Source organism: Staurois parvus, unplaced genomic scaffold, assembly GCF_062004578.1.
Source record: "Staurois parvus isolate SC_StPar_1 unplaced genomic scaffold, SC_StPar_1.0 ptg001410l, whole genome shotgun sequence".
NCBI classification, from domain to species: Eukaryota; Metazoa; Chordata; class Amphibia; order Anura; family Ranidae; genus Staurois; species Staurois parvus.
Genome location: NW_028319206.1, coordinates 146,641 through 160,273, shown reverse-complemented (window position 1 = coordinate 160,273; position 13,633 = coordinate 146,641). Strand labels below are relative to the sequence as shown.

The following is a 13,633-nucleotide window of genomic DNA, read 5'->3' as shown; positions in this document are numbered from 1 at the left end:
TTCAGTCTTGTACAGGTGTACCGGCTCCTCCCCTTCAGTCTTGCACAGGTGTACCGTCTCCTCCCCTTCAGTCTTGCACAGGTGTACCGGCTCCTCCCCTTCAGTCTTGCACAGGTGTAACAGCTCCTCCCCTTCAGTCTTTCACAGGTTTACCGGCTCCTCCCCTTCAGCCTTACACAGGTGTACTGGCCCCTCCCCTTCAGTCTTGCACAGGTGTACCAGCTCCTCCCCTTCAGTCTTGCACAGGTGTAACAGCTCCTCCCCTTCAGCCTTGCACAGGTGTAACAGCTCCTCCCCTTCAGTCTTTCACAGGTTTACCGGCTCCTCCCCTTCAGCCTTACACAGGTGTACTGGCCCCTCCCCTTCAGTCTTGCACAGGTGTACCAGCTCCTCCCCTTCAGTCTTGCACAGGTGTAACAGCTCCTCCCCTTCAGTCTTGCACAGGTGTAACAGCTCCTACCTTTCAGTCTTGCACAGGTGTATCGGCTCCTCCCCTTCAGTCTTTCACAGGTGTACCGGCTCCTCCCCTTCAGTCTTGCACAGGTGTACTGGCCCCTCCCCTCCAGTCTTGCACAGGTGTACTGGCCCCTCCCCTCCAGTCTTGCACAGGTGTACTGGCCCCTCCCCTCCAGTCTTGCACAGGTGTCCCTGCAAAAAAAACGCTGATTCCAGCCTATGTGTGCACAGACACCCAGGATAACATGCTGGGGGGGGGGGGGGGTTACCGGTTGTAGAAAAAAAATGTCAAACGCCAAAAAAAAGCAGCTGTTAAAAACATGCCGTGTGCGAGGGCTAAAAACCATTGAAAAGTAAAAGAGCGCGTTACCCGACATTTCATCACAGGCCATCAATTGGAGGACCCTGCTGTAGATCCCAGAATGGTCAGGATTGGAAAAGGGGGGAGGGGGAAGGATTTGGCGCGGTTGACGCAATCTCAGAATGGCGCATTGCTGACGCATCTCTGTCCTCTCTCCTGTACAGGTGGTTACGCAAACAGTTCGAGGCGATGGACAGGGGACGGGACGGCAGGTAACCTCTTCATTATTTCATAGGATCGGTGGAGGGTCGTAGTTTTCCCCAAAAAATAGTCTGAATAGCTGCATTTGAGGGGCTGGGAAGAAGGGAAGACAGTGGGGGTCTAATAGACCCCCATTGTCCCCAGACAAGAGTACCTGTCACACACCTATGACCCACGGTGATAGCAATACATTTTAATAAAAAATATAAAAATAAAAAAAAATTTAAAGCAGCCCATGACCCCCCCCCCCAAAAAAACACACACACCTCCCTATATAAAAAGAGCAGCGCAGGGCGAGCTTGTGACCTGATTGGGGGGGGGGGGGGTTACACACGATTCAGTGGCTGCAGCTGCCAGGATTGTGTGTAATACTGACAGGCAGACTCCTGGAAGCAGTCAGCTGGCTGCGCCTGATTGAAGTGGTGCCCCCCCCATGTGTGTGCGCTCCCGCCATGTATTCTGGTCTCTGCTTGCCCATTTGCAGGCCCGACAAGGCCGGGGAGTGGAGGGGGGGGTGAGAGGAGCGCGGACGCTCTCCTCCCCTTCTTGCTGTGATTCGGAAAGCGACGCGCGTGACGTCACGTCCAGGTCACCGATGTCACCGATCTGCATTGCAGTACATCCAGTGGTGCCCAGAGGAGAAATTGCACCCGTCATCTAAAAATCATCAGTGGGACTTTCTGTCCTCTATGTGATGAAAAAAAAAAAAAGTTACGTAAAAAAAAAATTTTTATTTGCAAAAAAAATTTTTTTTTTTTGCAAAAAAAAGTTTAGTTTTTTTTTTCTATTATTTTTTTTGCAAAAAAAAATAAAGTTACGCCCAAGCACACAACGTCCCCACCCCCCCCCCAGAAATAAATTGTGAGCCCCCCCACCCCCCCCCCACCTATACGCACATTTGAACGTGAATGCAAGCGCGCAAGGGGCGCCTAAGTGTGAAAATGTTGATTGGGATACACGTTAGATATCGTCGTGCGCACCGTGAGTGAGAGCGACAATTCCAGCACCAGACCTCCTCCGGAACACTGAACTGATGACTATAAGTGGCTTTTGAAGAGTTGCCTATAGAAAATATTGGGTGCTGAAGTTTGCTGCCCTTTCACACGTGCACACAAATGTAAGATTTGACACGTTGGGTCAGGGGCGGACCTACAACTCATGGGGCCCCCGGGCAATAGGGGATCATGGGGCCCCTGTGTCCTTGCCCAAACTCAAAAAAGCCTATGAAAAAGGTAGCAGGGGCATCTCATGGGGACCCCTACTGACCCTGGGCCCTCGGGCAGTGCCCGAGTTTGCACATGGTCAGTCCGCCCCTGCGTTGGGTATCTATTTACTTGGCGCAACCTCGTCTTTTATATATTCTGAAAATGTGGCTAATTTATTGCTTTTGTTTGGCCTAAAATGTATTTTGGTGTAAGGAAGGAGTAGAACCTCTGTTAGTAGAGAAGGGGTAGAACCTCTGTCAGTAGGGAAGGGGTAGAACCTCTGTCAGTAGGGAAGGGGTAGAACCTCTGTCAGTAGGGAAGGGGTATAACCTCTGTCAGTAGAGAAGGGGTGGAGCCTCTGATAGTAGGGAAGAAGTAGAATCTCTGTTAGTAGGGAAGGCATAGAACCTCTCTCATTAAGGAAGAGGTAGAACCTCTGTCAGTAGGGAAGGGGTAGAACTTCTGTCAGTAGGGAAGAGTTAGAACCTCTCTCAGTAGGGAAGGGGTAGAACCTCTGTTAGTAGGGAAGGCATAGAACCTCTCTCAGTAAGGAAGAGGTAGAATCTCTGTTAGTAGGGAAGGCATAGAACCTCTCTCATTAAGGAAGAGGTAGAACCTCTGTCAGTAGGGAAGGGGTAGAACTTCTGTCAGTAGGGAAGAGTTAGAACCTCTCTCAGTAGGGAAGGGGTAGAACCTCTGTTAGTAGGGAAGGCATAGAACCTCTCTCAGTAAGGAAGAGGTAGAATCTCTGTTAGTAGGGAAGGCATAGAACCTCTCTCAGTAAGGAAGAGGTAGAACCTCTGTCAGGGAAGGGGCAGAACCTCTGTCAGTAGGGAAGGGGCAGAACCTCTGTCAGTAGGGAAGGGGCAGAACCTCTGTCAGTAGGGAAGGGGCAGAACCTCTGTCAGTAGGGAAGGGGTAGAACCTCTGTCAATAGGGAAGGGGTAGAACCTCTGTCAGTAGGGAAGGGGTAGAACCTCTGTCAGTAGGGAAGGGGCAGAACCTCTGTCAGTAGGGAAGGGGCAGAACCTCTGTCAGTAGGGAAGGGGCAGAACCTCTGTTAGTGGGGAAGGGAATCAAACTCAAGTCAGCAGATTCCAGGTGACTTCAACGTTGGGGTGCCGTGCCGTGTGGAAGACAGTTCTGCGTTTCTCTGGACACAGTCGGTCCTCGGAGATGCGTTTGCATTGGAGGCAGAGCAGGTCCAGCGCAGCCCTCATGTTGTTGAACGCACGCGTCTGAACGTCTCTGCATACAAATGTAAAGTCCCTCAGCACTGAATGTTGCCTATTAGGAATTACATCGATGTGTACTCATCCCCCACCCCCACAGATGACACCCCCGCCGTATTACGGACGTAGCAGGAGTGGACACATCATCAGTCCCGGCCAGAACCCCGGCCGCGCTCCATAAACAGGACGCCTGGCAGGAAGTGATAGGAGACTGGGACAGGAAGGGGAATGAGTCCCGCTCAGGAAATGGGGAGAGCTGGAGAGGAGAAGCTGATGGAAAGTTTGAGCTCAACTCCTACTCGGCTCCAAGTGCGGGGTGGGGGGGGGGGGTAAGCTGGCCGAGGATGAGCCCCCCCCCCCCATGTTAAGGCATCTCGGAGAAGCTGCACCCCAGATGTGCTGAAGACGGCGTGTTCCCGGTCCGCAGAGTCAGCGCCACATGTGCGTCCGCGTGCCAAAGATCACAGATTTATCTAATAAGGCAGCGAGGGCGCACAGAGTGCAGCGACCCGCAGGGACCTCAATGCACCTTGGGGCTCATTCACATCAACCCAACGCAGTCCCAGTGCACAGACGCAGCACTGATGTCCCATGGCTTTGGTTCATCCCAACATGCCAACTGCCTTTTGTGTGCGCTGGAAAACGATAGGACGTGTGGCAGTTCTGCACACCAAAAAGCATCGCAACACCGCGCCGAACGCCGCGCTAAATGACATTTATATGAGGAAAAACATAAAGGAGGCGCTGCAATGCATTCTAACCAGCGCATGTGCATACCGCACACCTCAGTGCCTGCTGGGGGGGGTGACCCCGGAAACCATCCAACACACATGGAAGAAAAATAGATTTGAAATATATTTTAATAACATTCTTCCCAAATATATTGACATATACTTGGAAAGCTACAATTTGGGCTGTATTCTATATATATATACATGTGTGTGCGTGTGTGTGTATATATATATATGCCTATACATATGGGTAGAACCTCTGGCAGTAGGGAAGGGGTGGAGCCTCTGTCAGTAGGGAAGGGGTGGAGCCTCTGTCAGTAGGGAAGGGGTGGAGCCTCTGTCAGTAGGGAAGGGATGGAATCATTGTCAGTAGGGAAGAGGTGGAGCCTCTGTCAGTAGGGCAGGGGTGGAGCCTCTGTCAGTAGGAAAGGTCTGGAATCTTTGTCAGTAGGGAAGGGGTGGAACCTCTGTCAGTAGGGAAGGGGTGGAACCAGTCAGTAGGGAAGGGGTGGAGCGTCTGTCAGTAGGGAAGGGATGGAATATTTGTCAGTAGGGAAGGGGTGGAGCCTCTGTCAGTAGGGAAGGGGTGGAACCTCTCGCAGTAGGGAAGGGGTAGAACCTCTGTCAGTAGGGAAGGGGTGGAACCTCTGTCAGTAGGGAAGGGGTGGAAGCTCTGTCAGTAGGGAAGGGGTGGAACCTCTGTCATTAGGGAATGGGTGGAACCTCTGTCAGTAAGTAAGGGGTGGTACCTCTGTCAGTAGGGAAGAGGTGGAACCTATGTCAGTAGGGAAGAGGTGGAACCTCTGTCAGTAGGGAAGGGGTGGTACCTCTGTCAGTAGGGAAGAGGTGGAACCTATGTCAGTATGGAAGAGGTGGAACCTCTGTCAGTAGGGAAGGGGTGGAGCCTCTGTCAGTAGGGAAGGGGTGGAACCTCTCACAGTAGAGAAGGGGTGGAACCTCTGTCAGTAGGGAAGGGGTAGAACCTTTGTCAGTAGGGAAGAGGTGGAAGCTCTGTCAGTAGGGAAGGGGTGGTACCTCTGTCAGTAGCGATTGAGTAGTAAAACAAAAGTTATTGTTAAACGTGGAGCAATGGGATATTATACAGGAAATAACGGTTGATATTTGTGTTTCCAGCGTCTCCCTGAAGGATCTGAAGGCTTTCCTCCCCCAGGTGAACTATCGAGTGCCTAATATGAGGTTCCTGCGTGACAAACTGCAGGTGAGCGAGAACATGGCCGCTGTCTGTACAACGTAACAAATCAATGTAGTAGCCGGTTTCTTTCTATATGGGGTTTTTGTGAAGTCTCAGCTTACTAGACCAACCACTCAATGCCCTGATGCCCAACTTGCAGCTCAAGGACCACATGTGACCCTTTGGTACTTGTATGGCCATTCTACAGCCCTCAGGGACATTGGTTTGCAATTGGGGTAATAGCAGTGATCTCTACCGGACTCACATATCATGTCTTCAGGCTCTCCATGTCTTCTGCAGCATGTCCTCAGTCTCTCTGTGTCTTCTGCAGCATGTCCTCTGTCTCTCTGCGTCTTCTGCAGCATGTCCTCTGTCTCTGTGTCTTCTGCAGCATGTCTTCAGTCTCTCTGTGTCATCTGCAGCATGTCCCCAGTCTCTGTGTCATCTGCAGCATGTCCCCATTCTCTGTGTCATCTGCAGCATGTCCTCAGTCTCTGTGTCATCTGCAGCATGTCCTCAGTCTCTGTGTCATCTGCAGCATGTCCTCAGTCTCTGTGTCATCTGCAGCATGTCCTCGGTCTCTCTGTGTCATCTGCAGCATGTCCTCAGTCTCTGTGTCATCTGCAGCATGTCCTCAGTCTCTGTGTCTTCTGCAGCATGTCCCCAGTCTCTGTGTCATCTGCAGCATGTCCTCAGTCTCTGTGTCTTCTGCAGCATGTCCCCATTCTCTGTGTCATCTGCAGCATGTCCTCAGTCTCTGTGTCATCTGCAGCATGTCCTCAGTCTCTGTGTCATCTGCAGCATGTCCTCAGTCTCTGTGTCATCTGCAGCATGTCCTCAGTCTCTGTGTCATCTGCAGCATGTCCTCAGTCTCTGTGTCATCTGCAGCATGTCCTCGGTCTCTCTGTGTCATCTGCAGCATGTCCTCAGTCTCTGTGTCTTCTGCAGCATGTCCCCAGTCTCTGTGTCATCTGCAGCATGTCCTCAGACTCTGTGTCTTCTGCAGCATGTCCTCAGTCTCTGTGTCTTCTGCAGCATGTCCCCAGTCTCTGTGTCATCTGCAGCATGTCCTCAGTCTCTGTGTCTTCTGCAGCATGTCCTCAGTCTCTCACTGTCTTTGTATACTAAACATGTTGTTTGGCCCTTTGATGTCCTCGAGGGCCACATTTGAGGCCCCCCATAGCTCATAATGTGACAACTGCTGCCGTAGAGTCCAGCTGATAATACGTGCACTTGGTACACTTAATATATGCGTTCCGGTCACCCCGGGTGCAATTTGCCATGCCATGTGACTTGTAAATCACATGACAATTACGGCGGTCATATCGGTGCAACCAGGGGCAGACTGACCACTTGGGCACTGCCCGGGGTCAGTAGGGGGCCCCATGAGATGCCCCTGGTACCTTTCATAGGCTTTTTTGGGTGTGGTTTGAGTGTGGTGGAAGACACAGGGGCCCCATGATCCCCTATTGCCTGGGGGCCCCATGAGTTGTCAGTCCACACCTGGGTGCGACTCCAAATTAGTCGGAGTCGTGCCGATTTCCAGAGTAGCGCATGCGCTGCTTCAGGTGCGACTTACACAGACATCGGTGTCTTGCATGCCGCTGATTTCTTGCAATTCGCACCTCGAGTCGCAATACCATCGCACTTTGAAATCGTGCGACTTCACTGGAGGTCAAAGGGTTTCAAAGTCGCATCAGCATGACCCGGGGTGTCAAGCGCAGTTGCTGTGCAGCAATTTCTAAACAGGAAGCAGATGCTGAATATGAAACAAACAATTCTGACCGATTTCTGGCAACTTTTTGGTATTTTTTTTTTTATAGAAACAAGATTTGCACCAATCCCGGCACGCACATACATGACACGGGACATTGTCATGACGTAAACTAGAAAAGTTCTCGGGATCCGTGTAGTAGGCGACACGCATCCTCAGGTGTCGGTTTAAAGAACATCGTTTTTGTTAGTGTTTTATGCAAAAACTCATTTACATTTTATTAAAATAATTCCTGGTGATCCTGTCATCCAGGTCCTTGTTCAGGCACTTCCTGTTGTAGGGTGACAACGGTCTGTCTGTCTCACGATTGTGGCCCTGCGTTGTCACCCTGCCACACAGGCTTCCAAGTGGCCTACCCAAACACGGTCCACCGTTGTCACCATCAGGAATGCCACGCCTCCATCGCCGGAGAGCACGTAGACAGGAAACCGCTGCGAGAAGGCAGAAAATGTAGCAAAGGATGAAAAAAAGGATACAAATGTATATATAATTTTTTTTACAAACATTCAGTTGTGTACGGAGCAAACGAATTGGCGGATCTTTTCTTTTCTCAGGAGATCGAGGCCCGCAGCGAGATGTCCTTCGCGCACTTTGTTCTCTTCTACAAGAACCTGATGTTTGACGCTCAAAAATCGGTAAGCGTCATTCCGGCGGACCCTCCTCATTGATATTCCGCCATCTCTCCGCGCGTCCCCGGGACAAGACCGACATGCTAATTGTCCCTCATCAACAAGCGGCCATTGTGTGTGTGCCAGTGACACGGGGGGGGGGGGGGTGAGAGTTGGAGCCTGGCCAGAAGTCTGAACATAACCCGCTCATCACACTGACCCCCGTACCGTGCCGCCATTCTGGGGGCGCTTATCTGCCATCGCCCTCTGCCCGTGTTTACGTTGGGATTGTTTTTGTATCCAAATCTCCGTCTCCGCATACAAAACGTCTTCTGTGTCATTGTCACCACCCGGCGTCACCCCGAGTCCCACATAAAGAACGTTCAGTCTGCGGTGTCACCGGGTCACCTTCTTCCTCTCCTACAGGAGGCCAGGTGGTCCCGGAGCTGCTGGAACCCCAGACAAAATATTCACATGTAGTAATAAGATCCAAAAATACTCCATTTATAAAATATCTGACATTACATTCATAAAATACACCTTCTATATAATATGATGATAATAAAATCGTGAGGATATTATGTCATGTTATTAATAATTAATATTACTTGTACAGCTATACAGATTTATACATGTCAACATTTATAAACTATTATAATTATTAATTATGACATGTACAAAATATTTTATATCAGATAGATAGATAGATAGATAGATAGATAATAGATAGATAGATAGATAGATAGATAGATAGATAGATAGATAGATAGATAATAGATAGATAGATAATAGATAGATAGATAATAGATAGATAGATAATAGATAGATAGATAGAAAATAGATAGAAAGATAGATAATAGATAGATAGATAGATAGATAGATAGATAGATAGATAATAGATAGATAGATAGATAGATAGATAATAGATAGATAGATAGATAGATAGATAGATAGATAGATAGATAGATAGATAATAAATAGATAGATAGATAGATAGATAGATGATAGATAGATAGATAGATAGATAGATAGATAGATAGATAGATAGATAGATAGATAATAGATAGATAGATAGATAGATAGATAGATAGATAATAGATAGATAATAGATAGATAATAGATAGATAGATAGATAGATAGATAGATAGATAGATAGATAGATAGATAGATAGATAAATAGATAGATAATAGATAGATAGATAATAGATAGATAGATAGATAGATAGATAATAGATAGATAGATAGATAGATAGATAGATAGATAGATAGATAGATAATAGATAAATAGATAGATAATAGATAGATAATAGATAGATAGATAGATAGATAGATAGATAGATAGATAGATAGATAGATAGATAGATAGATAGATAGATAATAGATAAATAGATAGATAATAGATAGATAATAGATAGATAGATAGATAGATAGATAGATAGATAGATGATAGATAGATAATAGATAGATAGATAGATAGATAGATAGATAGATAATAGATAGATAGATAATAGATAGATAGATAGATAGATAATAGATAGATAGATAGATAGATAGATAGATAGATAGATAGATAGATAGATAGATAGATAAATAGATAGATAATAGATAGATAGATAATAGATAGATAGATAGATAATAGATAGATAGATAGATAGATAGATAGATAGATAGATAGATAGATAGATAATAGATAAATAGATAGATAATAGATAGATAATAGATAGATAGATAGATAGATAGATAGATAGATAGATAGATAGATAGATAGATAGATAGATAGATAATAGATAAATAGATAGATAATAGATAGATAATAGATAGATAGATAGATAGATAGATAGATAGATAGATAGATAGATAGATAGATAGATAATAGATAGATAGATAGATAGATAGATAGATAGATAGATAGATAATAGATAGATAGATAATAGATAGATAGATAGATAGATAATAGATAGATAGATAGATAGATAGATAGATAGATAATAGATAGATAATAGATAGATAGATAATAGATAGATAGATAGATAATAGATAGATAGATAATAGATAGATAGATAGATAATAGATAGATAGATGATAGATAGATAGATAGATAATAGATAGATAGATAATAGATAGATAGATAATAGATAGATAGATAGATAGATAGATAGATAGATAGATAGATAATAGATAGATAGATAGATAGATAGATAGATAGATAATTTTTGTGATATATATTAATTTTATTCTTTAACATTATTATTATTACTACATTTATAAATGTATTATTTATCTATACAATATTGTAAACTATATTTATAAAATATAGATAATTATATTTTTTATATAATATTAGAATAGTTATAGTACAAATTGTTTTTAAATGCATAAATTATTATTATTAATAATAATACATTGATAAATTATTTGTCTATACAATATTTTAGATCATATTTATAAAATATAGACTATAATGTATTTATATATTTTAATAATAAAATAATTATAGTAGGTATAATAAATATTACTTTTAGAAATATCTAAATTTATAAATAATTATCATTAGATATATAAAATATTTTAGATAATGCGTATATATTTTAAAAATTATATATTATTATTTATATGTTTATAATTGTTTATAATTGCATACATTATTATTATTATTATTATTATTATTAATAATAATATTAAAATTACATTTATAAATTGACAGCGCTATATAAGTACCTATAATAAATAAATTATTATTATTATTTTTACATTTATAAATTATTTATAAATGTTTATATTTGCCAAAAAAAATTACATATCTATACAATATTTTTTATTTTATTTATAAAATATAGATATTCATATTAGTAATTTTGAAAATATTGTACATAATTTAAATATCTTCCCAAAATAAAAATAGAAAATTATTTTCCCCAAACAATTTGCAACAGGGAAGCAGTTGACGTGCCTTCAGGTGTCCGACTCCTTGAAAAATGTTGTGTCTATGCACAAACCCGCTCACAATGACACACTGAGTGACGTGTAGACCAGAATTGCCCCAAATGCATCACGGGAATACAGACTTTTTTTTTTTTTTTTTTATAGCCTGTTTCAGACCGGCCCATCCACAACATACTAAGTAATCCGTGACCACACGCAGCTCCTTATATTTACAATTGTTTTTCTACACATGACCCCAATTATCAATAGATGGCTCATTGAAGGAGAAATTGACGCTTCTGATTTTACTGCGCTTATGTGACTGCGAGTTTTTGCATCCAATTTACAAACATTTTACATGAAAAGCGCAATGACAGACGCAAAGAAAACCACAAAAAGTTACATCAAAATACTATTTCTATAAAATAAAGCCTCCTTGAGCGTCCCCTCACCAGATTTAGGATGCAATTTTTGGGTTAAATTCATTTTGAACACATGAATGCGCCATTTTAAAAAAAAATTTCAAAACGGCATGCGCATGTGGCCCTTTAACGTCCACATTGTTTGTGAATTGAGGCGTGTTTTGCTAGGTAGCCTGTTTGGGTTAAATTCAATTTGAACCCATGCATGCGCCATTTTTTTTTAAAAACGGCATACGCAGGTTGCGGCGTGCTCTAACCCAAGTGTGCTGCGGCGCGCTTTTAACACATTGACAATAAAGGGTGACATACCATGACACGCATGTAGACGTGTTACTGTAATGTGCATTATAAGGTGCACTGGGGTGTGAATGAGCCGTCAGATGTGTGCGGTGCGCTGATTGGACGTATGGGCTGTGGCTGAGGCCTCAATGGCTGGCGGGCTCCTAGCCGGCCTCTGATTGGATGTATGGGCTATGCCTGTGGCGTCAAAGGCTGGCGGGTTCCTAGCCGGTCTCTGATTGGACGTATGGGCTATGTCTGAGGCGTCAATGGCTGGTGGGCTCCTAGCCAGTCGCTGATTGGATGTATGGGCTATGTCTGTGGTGTCAGTGGCTGGCGGGCTCCTAGCCAGTCTCTGATAGGACATATGGGCTATGTCTAAGGCGTCAATGGCTGGCGGGCTCCTAGCCGGTCTCTGATTGGACCTATGGGCTATGTCTGTGGTGTCAATGGCTGGCGGACTCCTAGCCAGTCTCTGATTGGACGTATGGGCTATGTCTGAGGCGTCAATGGCTGGTGGGCTCCTAGCCAGTCGCTGATTGGATGTATGGGCTATGTCTGTGGTGTCAATGGCTGGCGGGCTCCTAGCCAGTCTCTGATTGGACGTATGGGCTATATCTGTGGCGTCAATGGCTGGCGGGCTCTTAGCCAGTCTCTGATTGGACGTATGGGCTATGTCTGTGGTGTCAATGGCTGGCGGGCTCCTAGCCAGTCTCTGATTGAACGTATGCGCTATGTCTGAGGCGTCAATGGCTGGCAGGCTCCTAGCCGGTTATTGATTGGACGTAGTGGCCTTTGCGCTTGTTATTCTGGAGATCTAATCGCTGACTCTTCTCCTGCATTTGCAGATCATCGAGCAACTGGAACTGTCCTTCCCTCTACGGTGAGTCATCTTCCAACTCTTGTAATCAAAATAATTGCTTATAAATGCATAAATAATAATAAAAATAATACTACTATATTATTATTAATAATAATACATTTATAAATTATTTAGAAATGTTTACATTTGCAAATATAAAATCTATACAATATTTTAGATTATAGTTATAAAATATAGCTAATAATGCATTTATATATTTGAATAATAACATAATTATAGTATGTAGTTACAATAAATATTATTTTTACAAATTTATAAATATAGAAATGTATTAATTATTATCATTACATATATACGGTAAAATATTTTAGATAATGCGTATATATGCAAACCCAAGCAAGGCAACCATAAGGGAGCATAGCCAGCTGCCTTAGAGCACCAAAATGGGAGGCACAGAAGACACAGGGCACCCTCAGGCACCCCTCCCAGGGCAATACATTGCCATAGAAGACTCAGGACACCCTCAGGCACCCCTCCCAGGGCAATACATTGCCATAGAAGACTCAGGACACCCTCAGGCACCCCTCCCAGGGTAATACATTGCCATAGAAGACTCAGGACACCCTCAGGCACCCCTCCCAGGGCAATACATTGCCATAGAAGACTCAGGATACCCTCAGGCACCCCTCTCAGGGTGAAAAGTTGTCAATAACCACCCATAGCACACTCAGGCACCCCTTCCCAGGTAAAGAGCTGTCTTATACAAGACTTAGGGCACCCCTAGGCTCCCCTCCAAGGGTAAAAAGTAGACACAAGAGACTCAGAGCACCCCACACCCTCCCAGGGCCAAAAGGTTTAATGACAGACCCAAGGTGTCTTCCAGCACCACTCTAAGAGAGAAAAGTTGTCACATAAGCCTCAGGGCACCCTTGGGATCCCTTCCAGGGTGAGCAGTTGTCACAAAAAAACTCAGAGCACTCACGGGTGCCGCTCTCAGGGTGAACAGGTGTCACAGTAGACTCAGGGCACCATCAAGTACCCCTCCCAAGGAGAGAAGTTGACATAATAGACCAAGGGCACCCCTCCAAGGGTGACACATTATCATTATTAGACTCAGGGCACCCTTGGGACCCCTTTCACAGAAACCTCAGGGCTTCCTTGGCATTTTCCAAGGTGAAAAGTTGTCATAAAAGACTCAGGGCACCATCAAGTACCCCTCCCAAGGAGAAAAGTTGACATAGTAGACCAAGGGCACCCCTCCAAGGGTGTCATAATAGACCCAGGTCACCCTCGGGCACCTCCAGCCTCCCGACACTAGAGGCTGAACAGAACACCAGGAGATCTCTGTATCAGGTCTACAGAAGGACCGTGCTTTGGCTGATGTGATCCTTCCTAGGATTTAGCAGGTGCAGGCCCAAAACGAGGGG

The 13,633-nt window shown here is 44.6% G+C and overlaps 1 protein-coding gene across 2 annotated transcripts in view; it reads left to right on the top strand.

The window, feature by feature from the left end:
• Positions 1–13,633, top strand: part of LOC149436174 (1-phosphatidylinositol 4,5-bisphosphate phosphodiesterase gamma-1-like) — a 145,160-nt gene that overhangs the window by 43,397 nt on the left and 88,130 nt on the right. For both annotated transcript variants that reach the window (XR_016308326.1, XM_089661932.1), the window contains exons 4-7: positions 982–1,029; positions 5,321–5,405; positions 7,707–7,787; positions 12,232–12,266. Coding sequence is in view for 1 of the 2 variants with exons in the window: in XM_089661932.1 (XP_089518058.1) it covers positions 982–1,029; positions 5,321–5,405; positions 7,707–7,787; positions 12,232–12,266 (249 nt within the window). In the remaining variant the exon portion in view is untranslated. The remainder of the gene's footprint in view (positions 1–981; positions 1,030–5,320; positions 5,406–7,706; positions 7,788–12,231; positions 12,267–13,633) is intronic.